This window comes from Arachis hypogaea, chromosome 19, assembly GCF_003086295.3.
Source record: "Arachis hypogaea cultivar Tifrunner chromosome 19, arahy.Tifrunner.gnm2.J5K5, whole genome shotgun sequence".
NCBI lineage: Eukaryota > Viridiplantae > Streptophyta > Magnoliopsida > Fabales > Fabaceae > Arachis > Arachis hypogaea.
Window position 1 is genome coordinate 151,361,498 of NC_092054.1, and position 14,678 is coordinate 151,376,175.

The window sequence follows — 14,678 nt, forward strand, 5'->3', positions numbered from 1 at the left end:
TCGTCAGTCAGCAAGAGATATTTTTTATTTTACCTCCTGTGTAGCAGAAATAGAAATGGAATAGAAGAGAGAGAAGATTACACCCAGATATATCTTGATTCAGCTGCTAAGTACAGTGCAGCCTACATCCAGTCTCCATCCCAACAATGATGGAATTTCACTATAATCAGTCTTGATTACGAACACCAATTCTCCCTATGAACTACCCTTCCTATCCGGGACAAGTCTAGAATCTAAACCCAAACTGAACTTGACTTGGTCACTGCCAAGCTTTCACTGTAAAGTGCTAACCCAACTTACAAGGGGATTCTCACAGAATCATGAACAACACAGATGTACAAAGGAACTCTAAGGACATATATGGCTTTTTCTTCTAATTTTGCACTCTCTGCCTTTTTCCGCTCTATGGCTTTTTCATACAAACCTCACTATTTGCTTTTTTTCATGAGACTCAAGACATGACAAAATTAAACAAAAAAATACAAAATGAAGAACATTGAAGGAGAAGAATTTCTATTAGCTTGGGGAGCTATAGGAACTCTGTGCTCACTTTTTTCTTTTCCTTGAATCAAACCTTGGCTGTTCACCCTTACTTATAGGAAGAAGTCTCCAAGGTTGAAAACCAAACAAACCAAGCCAATCTTCTTCTTCTTCAAACAGAACCGGTTCGGCCAGAGAGAGAGAGAAGAGATAACCCATGCAAAACCCAACATGCAATTACCTCTAGTCCTTCCTTGGTCACCAATCTTCATCAATTCGAGCCCTTCATCCTTGCCTCGCTCTCCAAGATGAATCCTTGGCCCTTGATGCTTCATGATGATGATAGCTTCATCTGCTCCAATCTCTGCCTTCTCCATCACGTAGCCACTGTAGCTACATCCTGTGGTGGTTGAGTAGAATCAGAGATAAGCTATCATCCCAAGAATCTTCTTCTCTGTTGGCCGAGATCTTCACTTCCATTTTTGGTATGGAGGAGTCAAGATCTCTTCACAAAATCTTACCACAAGTGAAAGAGAATCTTAGCCACAGCATACTTTTAGTTTGCTTTTTCTTGTCATCATCGTGATGGTGTTTGTTGCTTGTTCTTTATTTCGATGTCTAGCCATAGCCTCCATGCTTTCTCTGTAATGATATGACCGAAGGTAGAAGAAAGATGAGAGAGAAGATAGAGCTAGAAGAAAAGTAATTAAATGAATCAAATTAATTGAAATGGGATTGCTTTTACTTCCCTTGTAGAGTAGCGTGTATAATTGATTACCATCACATCAATGACCAACTCTCTCTCATGTTTCTAATGCAAGTATTAACTTTTCTTTAATGAAATTTGAATTCTATCTCATGGTGGAAATGGATTCCTTTGGAAGCAAGAAGCAATACATTTGCTTTCACTCATGATTGGTTTCGGACCAAACAAGCAAAATTATTTGGGCTTGTATCAATGATAAATAAAATTGGTCCAACTAATAATTTGTTTCAGCTAAGTCACTTAATCATTTTAACCAAGACTGAGTAAGCATATTGGGCTTATAATGATAATGATTGAATTTTGGTCCAATGATCAAATTATTGTTTCAGCCTTAAGAACCAAACAAGTTTTGCATCAAAGCTGAAAATAATTTTAATGGGCTTGCTGTACGCATCTTTTCTTTTCGGCCCAAATATAAAATCTTGCAAAGCAAAATTATTTAAATCAATATTTGTAAAATAATATCAACTAATAATTTTGTAATTAATCACATTAATAATATTTGATAATCACTAATTTAAATTAGAATTTTCCAAACTCATCAGATATGATACTCAAAACAGAACTATTAAATTTGATAATATGAGAACTTCGAAAAGATGCAACATATAATACTCAAAACACATTAATGAACATTAACAAGTTTGTTACAGCAAAAGTTGCATTCATACCACTAGTAAGAAAAGGTTCAACGAAAGCGTGGTGTGAACCAAATTATTCCACTGGGTTTATTGATAATACTAAGAACAGAAGAGAACTACTAAATCTGATAATCTGAGAACTTGGAAAAAATGCTACTCAAAACACGTTAATAATAAACGTTGACTATTTTATTACAGCAAAAGATGCATTCATACTACACATACGAAAAAGCCAAAATGGTTCAACAAAAGCGTGCTGCTAACCAAATTATTCCATTGGGTTTACTGATAACAGTAGAAGATGCAGTCTCACCCCCCACAAGGCCATAACAAGCAAAAGCAGGAGATCCTGCAAGAAATTTCAATTTTAGTACATGGAACCAGTGTTTAATATGAAATGAAAAATAGTTAACAATATTAGTAACAATAATGGATATAATATAAAGAACTAGTGAACTACCCATGTTTTCAATCGTTAATGCAAGCAAGTCAAAGGTGGTTAAATAAAAATAATATTAAAGTTTTGGTGTTAGGGAGACAAATGTCAACTCTCAAATGGGTTTGGTTAAACAAGCGAGTACGTGGCTTTAGTAATGCTGCATGTCCCAGTGGTTTTGGTAAGTCAAAGTGCATCTTTGGAGGGGCACTATATGGAGGTTCTAGCAGTGCATCGCAACAACATGTTGCAGATTTAGAAAGGCAACTTCAAGAAGCTAAAGGTCAAGTGGCAACTCTCCACAGATTTCTACAACAGAAATACGGTGATGAAGTACCTACCTTCTCTGATTCTGTGCCACACATTGAGTCGGAATGATGTATCTCATGTCATGTTTATTTTAATTTTAATTTATGCCTAGTTTATACTGTTATTAGAGTTACTTATATTTTTTGTCGTACAGAATTATAAAACTTGGTTTTTGTTATTTCTTTACTATATATATGAACAATGCATATGCTTTAATTTACTCTTATTACTTAGTTTGCTATTTTTTTATTTTAATGTTATTATCGTTGCTTTGATTATTTATATTGTTATAAAATTATTTTAGTATATATATATATATATATATTAATTTAAAAAATATTCAATTGGTAATTATAGTTGAGAGTTTTTTTTTTAAATTGAAAAAAAATTAGCTACGGATTAATGTGTTGGTAAATAGCCCATAATATTAGCCACGGAAAAAAGCGTGGAAAAAAGCCCAACCTATCAAATATTTTTTGTGCATGATTTTTTTTGCCACCGAAAAAACCGTGGCTAAATTACACAGCAACATTTAGCCACAGAAAAAATGTGGCAAAAAAAGTCCAGCCTATCAATATTAGCCACGAAAAAATTGTGACAAAACTATACTCATTAGTTACACTGTTGTCATTTAGCCACGGTTTAGAGTGTGGTCAATAACATAAAAACCGTGACTATTTAGATGTTTCCACGGATTATAAAACCGTAGCTAACCGGTCGAAAACCGTGGCTAACGAAAAAGGCGTCGCCCTTGTTAGCCACGAAAATGTATTCTTTGTTAACGCTTAGTCGCCATGAAATTTCTTGATGTTAGCCACAGTTTTTTCTGTGACTAACCACCGCTTTTCTGGTAGTGTATCAGAAACTCCCATTGAAATCTGGGGAGCTATTTAATTTGGTGAAGAACAATTGGACATGAATTTTGGGTTGCATGGCGGTGCCAATATGAGAAGTTTATGCTTCTTCAATTACAAATAAGTCATATGTTAGCTAACACACATTATTGTTTTTTCACTTAATAATAATGACTCTTGCATCTTGGAATTTTAAGCGTTACAATATTACTCTCAAATGATTTAATTTGCTTTCATTAGTGTGAACATTTTGGAAAATTAACTGATCAATTCATTAATCTGTTGTAATTCATTTGCTAGGAACATAATATTGAAAGTTTGAAAGTTTTTTTTTTTGGAATTATTATTTTTTTATTAATATACGTATATGTAAGAGTCCAACATATTCCCTCATATCATGTGGTTATTAAGACTATATATGACACAACCCAAAATAGTCATAACTGTCGCTCAGAAAAATAGTCATCTAACAAGTCTAATACTAACAAGTCTAACAGATTCGAATATAAGATAAATAAGAATGTTACAAATATTTTTGATAAATTTATACTTTTAGAATGAATAATTACATATTTTAAATAAAATAAAATAAATAAATATAGATAAATCCTGCTGGTGACATATGGAGCAGATGATGTCTAATAACTTAACAAAGAATAGATATCCATTGCAGATTATTCCTCTTGAATAAAAAGACTCATATAATCAAATATTTATTCCTGAAAAATATTTTTAGAAAAATAGAGTAAGTTTTGCAACCTAGTGAGTAGACAGTACATCTATAATTCACATGAGATCATATAAACATTATTATAAAAATAATTTTAGTTAGAAAATAATAATTTATATGAATAAGTTAATCAATAAGGGAGTTCTCATACAGAAATCAAATCAAAAGTCTATACTTAGGCGGCTCTACCTTTATGAGTAGCCCTTTCTTCTTGTGTGTCCTAATAGAATAACAGATCTAACGTGTGGCCTATACATTAGGCTAGCAACACCCCTGCTAGCTGGAGTCTGAGTTAGATACATCTACGTTAATGTCATAACCGCCGTTAACTACGGTTTTCTAATACGAGCCTCCCAAACCAATTCAAAACATATAATTTCAAAGACAACAAATCTTTGATCTTTCAAATATATAAGGTATCAAATCAAATCAAATAAGATAATACTTCCTCATCAGAAATCTTTTCCAATCATACTTTTCTAATCATAAGAAATTTCAAACATATTTCACAATTTTAATCACAATTTCAAAGTAAGTGAATACTAACAAATATTTCAATGCTTCAAAAGTATATATTCGAATAAAATCAAATGTGCTAAAATAATATAAAGCTTCATCAAACATATATATAGTCTCATGTAAAATTTCTAAGGTATGAGTTTCGTAAAAATATTTATTCAACTATAATAATAAATCAATTATTCTAATCAAATTAAAGTTCTTCAACAATAATTTTATAAATATAATTAAAAACTCATAAGGGTATAAATCGAAAGATTAATGGTTATAAATGTAAAGTTTACTTACAGCGTGGTCCTAAGGGACTGAAGAGACCAAACTCGGAGTGCCGAATTAAAAGGTGAGAAATATTGGAATAGAATGAAACGAAAGAACGCAGAATTTGGACCGAGCCAGTGGTAGCAACTTCCTTTCAAACAACAGCAACGATTATATTACGGATGTAATCTCGACAACAATAGCAGCATCACTACCACTTCTAGCCTATAACAAATAATAGCAAGAGCAAATTAATCAAAAAAGATAGCACGAAAATGGAGCGAGACAGTAAGGTAGATAGAAGCAAAACAGGAATAGAAAGAGATGTCAAGTACAAGAAGAATGTGGTTTGTTTTACCAAGGTAAAGGTATAGCAATGGTGGCTCTTGACGATAATAGACTCCGGCAACCAATGAAAAACTAAAAGCAGAAGCAGAACATAACAATCCCTTTTCCGGTGACCTCCTCCACCTGCAACGGAGGCAACCGCAATAACAATGGAAGAACAGAAGGCTGGCTCTGTCTTGTGGTGGTGGAAGGCAGCAGCATCTCAACGATGAGCTCCAGCAGAGCTCCCCTTTCTCTCTCCCGTTCGCGCCCTTCTTCTCTGTCCTATTTGTCGACGACGATGGCCTCAACCGGGACGGTGACGGTCTTGATCAACGGCAGCAGCGGCGACGGGCACAGCAACAACGACAGGACTCCCTCCTTCCTCTTCTCCATTGCACGCTTTTCTCTTTCTCGATGGAAGGTCTGTGATCTCACTCTTATCTCTCTCTCTCTCGTGAGTTTCTTCTTTTCTCTGTAATGGCAACAGCGGCACCCATCCCTGCTAGCGTCGTCTCTTCCCTCTTCTCCCTTTCTTTTTCTTCCTTTCTTCTTCAATCTCTCCCCTCTGATTTTTGTTCTCCTCCCTTTCTCTCTTTCTTTCTCCTGTTTGTAGGTGTATGTGTTGTAATGAAATTAGGGATTTTTAGATTATGGTTAAGGTTGGAAAAAGAGGGATAAGGGTAGTTTAGGAATTTTGATAAAATTAGAGGGTTAGATAGTAATAAAAAAAAGCTTGAGACATTATATTCTACCTTCCTTACAAAAATTTTGGTCTTTAAAAATTGATATAGTATGCAAAATGTTACATAATTTTAGCCTTTTACCAAACATGAGAAAGAAGTATAATCAGATACAAAAGGTTACAAGATAAGTTTGTGTTAACAAGATGTGGTTAACATTCACACTCTCTTGTTCCTTAATAAGTCAAACACATATAGTGTTTTTCACTTCGTTCATCACTCCCAAAGAACATCAGGACTAACCTTTCAACTTGTACCAAAATTTCCTTAACATCCTTCTCATAATACTCCTACTTCATTATCTTCTTAAGATGTCGCACACTTACAAATTTCACCTTTCGAGTCCATGAGTCGCACCTTAAAAACTAATATATCACTTGTTATATCTAAGAATTACAGATTAACCAATACAATCTCGAGTTGTTATCTCAAGTATTAGGTTAATTATTACTTTTTAGGTCAAGAACTTTCATTTCTTGTCATTATTGATATTTACTATTTGACTTGTTATATAAAGGCGTTTTATTGTATCTATTATGTTGGTTTTGTTACTCCCTATTCTTCGATTTGGATCTTTATTAGCAAACAGATAACACAGAGAACAAGGAACGACAAATTTATATTCAAGATGAATGAAATTTTGTTGTGTTGCTTGATGTCTTTATATGATATAGCTTGTTGCTCTTTACTTTATATATATGAATGATTTAATTTGTCTACCAATGAGGACCATTTCTGCCTCAATCTCTATATAAGTAGCATGCATTTTATTCCACATAATATCATACATATACATGTTAATGTGAAGGTTACTTGACTGATTCTATTATTATGCGCGTGTATACTTGCTCAAAATAGTAGTCACTATATCTACCAAAAAAAAGGTAGTAGTCACTACTCACTACCCAACCATGAAACACCATCAATATATTACATATTCCTAAATTGGCCTAGTTATTACTTAGTAGTTAATTATTTCTTTTTGGTATTAGTAGTAGTTAATTAATTTTTGTTTTTGGTATTTGTAGTAGTTAATTATTTGACAGGTAGCTAGGGCTGGAAGTGAGTCAAGTCAACTCATGAGCCAGCTCGAGTTCGACTCGTTAACAGCTCGATAAGCTAAGCTCGTGAGCTGGTGAGCCAAACTTGAGCCTGAAATTGAACTCATGAATTAAATGAGCCGAGCTTGAGGTTGGATAAGCTCAGCTCATTAGCTCGTGAATATATATATATATATATATATATATATATATATATATATATATATATATTATAACAATCTTAATTATTTAATATTTATATTTTTTTTACATATAATTTTAATATAGGACATAAATAAAAAATTTATAATTTATTGATATAAAATTATAGATTATGTATTTATGTTTCTCTTATTTGAGCCCACTCGTGAGCTCGAGCCAGCTCGTGAGCTTTTGGTGAGCCGAACTTGAGCTTAAGAAATAAGCTCGATTGTTAATGAGTCGAGTCATGAGCCAAGCTCAATTTTCGTGAGCTGAGTTTGAGCTTGGTCTAGCTCGGTTCAGCTCGACTCACTTCCAGCCCTACAGGTAGCTAAAGTAGTTTCACTACTTCATAACCCTTTAGACTTGTCCGCAATTTATTGGGCTTTGAAGTTGAGCCCAAGACCATTTGGTCCAAGCCCCAAATTTTTCGAATCAGTCCCACACGGCCACACCATTTTGTCATTATTGTCAGCTATCAAGTTTCAAAGACAATTCTTGAAGCTCTCAACCGGAAAAAGAAAAAAGAAGACAGTTCTTGAAGCTTGAAGGTGCGCATCACATCATGTCCAAAAAAAAAAAGGTGTGCATCACATGGGAATTCATCTCAAAACACAGAATAGAACTCCCTCGTACCCTTGATGTAATCCAAGACTGTAGCTAATGTTTTCCCTTCCTTGGGCCTAGGCCCCTTTTATTACCAAAAAAAAAAAGAACAGAACAGAACTACTAAATTTGATAATCTGAGAACTAGAAAGAAAAAAGCAACAAATAATACTCAAAAACACATTGATAAATTTTTAACATTAACAGCAGAAGATGCATTCATACCACTAGCATGCTGTGAACCAAATTATTCCATTGGGTTTATCGATAACAATAGAAGATGCAGTTTCACCCCCCATAAGGCCATAACGCAAGCAAAAGTAGGAAATCCTGCAAGAAATTTCAATTTCAGTACATGGAACAAGTGTTTGAGAATAAGTCCACTTTCAATACAAGGAAGAAATCTACCTGCTCATCCTCTAGCCCTATATAGTGAGTTTTTGATCAGATAGATTCTGGTGACCAAACTATTCAAGAACCTGGAGTAGGGTTCTCTGCAAGGGGAGATGAATAATACTGAAACTATGAAGCCACAGAAGCCTGTGAAGAACCCTATCCCCATGCTCATGTATAATGCCTCCAAGAATATTGAATTCTCATCACTCACTTGTGCTACTCGCCTCTCATCTTCTGTGGTTTCTTCTTCACATTTCTTGTTAAGAGGCTCCCCACAAAGATTGGGATTTCCTTCATAAGCTGAAGGATCGAAACTCTGCAGTTGCGTTCCAATTGGAATTTTGCCATCAAGATCATTGTTTGACAAGTCTAACATAGCAAGACGATCAATTTTGGAGAGACTTGAAGGAATTCTGCCTGACAAATGATTTCTTGACAAATCAAGAAACTCTAGTGATTGTAAGTTTCCAATGTTAGAGATGATTTCCCCATTGAGACTGTTCCTTGATAAGTTCAATAAAACCAATCCAAATAACAACTCAATTTCCTTTGGCATTTCGCCTGTGAGATGATTACTTGAGAGGTCAATGCCTGTTAGAAGCATATCTGCATTTTTGAAGCTACGATCTGCTCCTTTCCATGTTAAAAACAGGTAAAAATTATATTGTTCTCCCACATAAATAGTGACATTACTTCCTCTAAGTTTGTATGCATACTCATGATTCATTGGTTCAGTTGAGCTTCCAGCATCTTGAGTCATTGCAGTAAAATTCTTTATGCAGGTTGGAATCCCTCTTGATAGTCTATTTTGTGAGAGATCCAAAACTTGAAGCTTTGTTAACAAACACAGATTTGAGGGTAGACTTCCATTAAAGTAATTGAATCTTAAGCTTAGGATTACTAACTGTTTTAAGCTTTCTCCTATCCATAATGGAATTGGACCATGAAACTCATTTTGTCCCAGGTCCAACCAGGCCAACTGGGAGCAATTCTTCAAGGAAGAAGGTAATTTTCCAGTGAAATTATTGTTTCTTAAAATCAAAGCCTCCAAGTTCGTTAAGACACCCAATGAGAAAGGAATCTTTCCTTCAAGTTTGTTATTGCTCAGGTCAAGAAATTCTAGTGAGTTTAAATTATTCCAACAATCAGGCAACTCACCCTTCAATTGATTGTTTGATAAATCCAAAATCCCCAAATGCATGGCTGTCTTATTGCCGCAAGCAAATGATACTATATTTGAAAATCTATTGTTGGATAGATACAAGGCACCTGCTTGCAACCAAAACCGTGGAATGGAACCCTCAAATTGATTTGAAGTCAAATCTATTTCTGGGTAAGATGACTCAATTGGGAGATTTGGAATTGTACCAGTGAGATTGTTGCCTGAAATATTGAAACTAGTCATTGTCAGCAATTTTCCCCACAACCAGTTCGGCACAGAATCCAGATTCCTGAGATTTGCAATATCAAGCCACCAGAATTCATTTTGATTCTTTAGCCAATGTGGAAAATTAGAATCTACCGTGCAACCTGGTATGCGCAAAACTTGTATTTGGAACGGTGGAACCCAGCCAGCACTAATCTTGATTGTCAACGAGCTACCGGCTAAGTCAAAGGATTTCAATTTGGAGAGGTTAGTGAAATGGGATTCAGTGACGACACCTTCAAGAGAATTTCCATCAAGAAGCACACTCTCCAACTCAGTAAGCAATCCCAGGCTTGTAGGTATTTCTCCATGCAATTCATTATCTGAAAGCCATAACTCTTTCAAAGATGAGATGTTTGAAATGTCAGGCGACATGCCATGAATTTTATTTCCTGATAAAAGCACTTCTTGTAACGAGCTACTGGTGCATCTTGAAGAGTTGTGAATAAAACTCGAAAGATCCCCAGTCAAGTGATTGTTGAAAGCAGAAAATGATTGCAAGGTGCATATATTCCCTAAAGATTTTGGAACAGGGCCTTCTAGATTGTTGTTTGAGAGTTCAATACTTTCAAGTGAATGCATTATGCTGCCAAAATCATCAGGAATGGTGCCTCTTAAGATGTTGTAGGAAAGGTCAAGCACTTGGAGATTGGAGGTGAAGTTAAACACCCAATGGAATATAGTTTGTGATGTCAAATAATTCTGAGACAGATCAAGTATAGCAAGGGAAGTAGAGAAATTCAAACTGGAATTAGACAATGGAAGAATATGAGAATCAGAAAGGCCACACCTGCTTAGCCTCATTTCTTTTAGACTTGGAAGCTTTCCAAGGAACTGGAGTGAGTGGAGAGAAGAATCATTGAGATTAAGGACATCACTCAAGTCAAGGCTTGTTAGAGAGGAGAGATTTGACAGCCACTGAATACCGCCATGATTTTTACCATGAACATTGAGGTTCTGATTGTAGCGAAGATCAAGATGCTGCAGCTGGGAAAGATTCCCAAGTTGGTAGGGGATCACTCCTCCAAGTTGGTTGACACTAAGATCAAGATGCTGCAGTTGGGAAAGATTCCCAAGTTGGTAGGGGATCACTCCTCTAAGTTGATTACTACCAAGATCAAGATGTTGTAGCTGTGAGAGACTTCCAAGTTGAGAAGGGATTGCTCCATCAAGAAGATTGAAGCTAAGATCAAGATACTGCAGTTGCGAGAGATTTCCCAGCTGTGATGGGATCTCTCCCTCAAAATAAGGTTTTCTTAGAACATAATTGGAGAAAGCAGCAGAAGAGAGATTAAGATAGCATAGATTTGGGAAAGAACCCAAAAATTGTGGGATGTGAGTACTGGCGTTATATAAGCAAGTGAGGTCTAGATACGACAAGTGTTGGAGGACAGTCAAGGAAGGGCTGATTTCACCGCTCAAGTAGTATTGTGGTTCAGAGCAGTGAAGATCAAGCCTCTCAACGTACCCAGTTTCATGGTTGCATCGAATCCCCTTCCATTTGCAGCAATCATTCTCGTCCTTCCATGAAGACAAAATGCCATACTTATCATGGAGGCCTTGTTTGAACTTGAGCAGAGCAAGTCTCTCCCTCTCTTTGCACTTCTTTTCTCCACCCTCTGTTGCTGCATGGTTGGATCCTAAATGCCATAGCAATACCAACAAAACAAGCAATTTCAGGACATAGCCACCCATTATGTATTCAAGCCAACAACAGTATAATTGTATAACCTTCATTTCTTAGATAATGAACTTATTCTAATCCCACACGATTCTTCAGTTCCCTCTTGTCTCTCTATTGTGTAGTCACTCATTAATTAGTCATTAGTCATTACGCGCCAGTAACGACTATACTTTTAGGAGTGGACTTGGACTTGGACTTTCTAATCTGAAGGCTTTTAAAATCAGGATTCTATGGTTGTTTTTGGCTGGGATATTTGTATCAACAAAACATCAAAATCGAATGCTAATGGTGTACACGCGGCACACGTTGGAAAAAATGTCAGGATAATTCTATTCTTTGATTTCATTGGTGAGCATACTCAAATTCCACCATCAATGCAAGACTGAAATGCATATTGAACTTGAAATGAACTCACTTGTAAAAATAGATAACTGCACCATTGACCATGAATGAGTCTCTGATCCATTATTGTTATTGCTGCTCCTGGCGTAATAGATCATCCGCTACCCATTCAATTATGTACAATTGTCCTTCAAGGTTGAGAAATTTCACTGTGCCCTAAACACCTTAATTTTTTTTTTCCTGTATTTTACGGAAGAACCACTAATTACACACAAACCAAAGCGGTGGATTCGAAAACATAGTCATAGACCTGCTTTGAAAAAATGGTAGAACACGCGCGCACTAGTTTGTTAGTATAACTGTAAGGGTCAAATAGTAAAATCATCGGGCTTTGAAGTTGACACCAAGTTAAAAAAAACGGTAGGCCCAGAGAGGGGAAAAAAAAAAAAGTTTCGCTGAAACCCCGCAGTGCCATTCTCTGATGGTTTAGCTTTCAACGACGACAACCACCATTGTAACTGTATCACTGCCACCATGCATGGCAGTCAATTCTTGAAAACACAAACTTAATTGCCGCCATTTTCAAATCTAAGCTAAGCTCCTTCAAGACTCTCTCTCTTTCTCTGTCATACAATGCGCTGGAGGTTTCACTCTTTGTTCCTCTTATGCCTCCATTTCTTCCTCCCCTCCACCACCACCCTCTCTTCCCCTTTCTCTCCTTCAGAAAACGTCACTCTCTACGGCGACGCCTTCTTCACCGACCACTCCATCACCCTCACCACCGACCAACTCTCTTGCTCCGAATCTTCTTCTTCTTCTTCGTCTTCTTCTTCATCTTCGAGTTCAGGTGTTGGAAGAGCTTTCTACGTTTACCCTATTCGGTTTCTTGATCCCCAAACAAACTCAACTGCTTCATTCACGTGCCGCTTCTCATTCTCCATCGCCTCCTCCCCTTCTTGCCCCTCCGCCGACGGCATCGCCTTCCTCATTTCCTCCAACACCGACTTCGGAACCCTCTCTCGCGGTTACTTGGGACTCCCTGCAGCCATTCTCGACCAACCACAGCACCAAGACTCTTTCTTCGCCGTCGAATTCGACACGAGCTTCGACCCTGCGCTCGGCGACATCAACGCCAATCACATCGGAATTGATCTCAGCACCGTCGTTTCTTTTGCCTCTGTTGATGCTCTGTCTCGCGGCGTTGACCTCAGGAGCGGGAAAGTCATCAATGCGTGGATTGAGTATAGGGATTCCATGAAGATGGTTCGTGTTTGGGTTTCTTATTCTTCAACTAGGCCTCCAACTCCGATTCTTGCTTCCCAGGTGGATCTTTCTGAGCAACTCAAGGAGTTCATGCATGTTGGATTCTCTGCTTCCAATGGTGGAGGTTCCGGTATTCATGTTATTGATCATTGGCAATTCAAGACTTTGGATTATGGCTCTCGTGAAGAGGTTACCCCTATGGATACCGTTGAAGAAGGGAACTGTGTCTTTTGTTATCCAGGGGAGGGTGATTTGGATTCTGTCTCGTCCATTCGGCGAAACGGCACGCGTCGCAGGCAGCAGAAGATTGGTGAGATGGCTCTTGGATTGGGAGGGATAACTGCATTTCTGGTTTCTGTAGTGGCTGCAGGTTTTGTTATCTCAATTTTCTTGTCAAAGAAGAAAAATAATGGTACTGGAAAGAAAAATTGTAGGTTTCAGACAAGTAAAGTGCCTATGAGATTGTCACTTTCTGAAATCAAATCTGCTACAATGGGGTTTAATCGTGATAGGCTTGTTGGGGAAGGTGCTTCAGCAAAGGTTTACAAAGGGTCACTTCAATGTGGTGGAGATGTTGCAGTGAAGAGGTTTGCCAATGTTGATGGTTTGGATTGTTTGCACAATCCTTTCGCCACTGAATTTGCCACCATGGTGAGTTACTTGAGGCACAAGAATTTGGTTCAGCTTAAGGGATGGTGCTGTGAGGGCAATGAGCTGCTTTTGGTTTATGAGTACTTACCAAATGGCAGCCTCAACAAGGTTCTTCATAGGAACTTCAATTCTTCAATTGTCTTAACATGGAAGCAAAGGGTTAATATAGTTCTTGGAGTTGCTTCTGCTCTTACCTATCTCCATGAAGAATGTGAGAGGCAAATCATTCATAGAGATGTGAAGACTTGCAACATAATGCTTGATGCAGAGTTCAATGCTAAGCTTGGGGATTTTGGACTTGCTGAAGTGTATGAGCATAGTTCTAGCACAAGGGATGCTACTATACCAGCAGGAACAATGGGTTACCTTGCACCGGAATACGTGTACTCCGGTGTTCCGACAGTGAAGACTGATGTTTACAGCTTTGGTGTGGTGGTGTTGGAGGTGGCTACAGGGAGGAAGCCAGTGGAGGATGATGGAACCGTGGTTGCGGATTTCGTGTGGGGATTGTGGGAGAAGAACAGGCTCATTGATGCTGCTGATCCAAGATTGAAGGGTAACTTTGATGTACTAGAGATGGAGAGGATGCTGTTGGTGGGGCTTGTTTGTGTTCATCCTGATTATGAGAAGAGGCCAAGGGTGAGAGATGCAGCTAGAATTCTCAAGAAAGAAGCGCCACTTCCATCATTGCCATTGACTAAGCCTAGGGTGAGAATTAGGCCTGTTTGTCCAAATGATACACCAGAGACACAGAATGCTGTTGTTGGGGATTGGTTAAGTTCTGATGATGCTCCTTATTTGACTCCTAGGAGCCAGTTTTACTAGGATTCTCTTTTTTTTCTTTGTACATTTTTAGTGCAGATTATTTTTTAGATCATTGATATATGATGTGAGAAAGCATTTCATGTTTTGAGGATTCCAAATGATGATGATGTGCCTTGTACTTCTTTCAGACATAAGAAAAGTGCTTGTTTTCTTGTTTAATAACAAAATCTAGTTGAAACCA

The 14,678-nt window shown here is 37.3% G+C and overlaps 2 protein-coding genes across 2 annotated transcripts; one reads left to right on the plus strand and one right to left on the minus strand.

Moving 5' to 3' along the window:
• Positions 1 to 7,872: 7,872 nt before the first annotated feature.
• LOC112777209 (receptor-like protein EIX2) lies at positions 7,873 to 11,726 on the minus strand. Its single transcript, XM_029295928.2, has 2 exons — positions 8,319 to 11,726; positions 7,873 to 8,240 (listed from the first exon to the last, which is right to left on the minus strand). Exon 1 carries the CDS (start codon positions 11,467 to 11,469, stop codon positions 8,323 to 8,325), a length of 3,147 nt encoding a protein of 1,048 aa, XP_029151761.1. The 5' UTR covers positions 11,470 to 11,726; the 3' UTR covers positions 7,873 to 8,240; positions 8,319 to 8,322.
• Positions 11,726 to 14,678, plus strand: LOC112777208 (L-type lectin-domain containing receptor kinase S.6-like). Its single transcript, XM_025821519.3, has one exon. It carries the CDS (start codon positions 12,392 to 12,394, stop codon positions 14,495 to 14,497), a length of 2,106 nt encoding a protein of 701 aa, XP_025677304.1. The 5' UTR covers positions 11,726 to 12,391; the 3' UTR covers positions 14,498 to 14,678.

Excerpts from the sequence above, each read along its gene's own strand:
- LOC112777209 (XM_029295928.2), bottom strand. The coding sequence starts at position 11,469 with ATGAAGGTTATACAATTATACTGTTGTTGGCTTGAATACATAATGGGT.
- LOC112777208 (XM_025821519.3), top strand. The coding sequence starts at position 12,392 with ATGCGCTGGAGGTTTCACTCTTTGTTCCTCTTATGCCTCCATTTCTTC.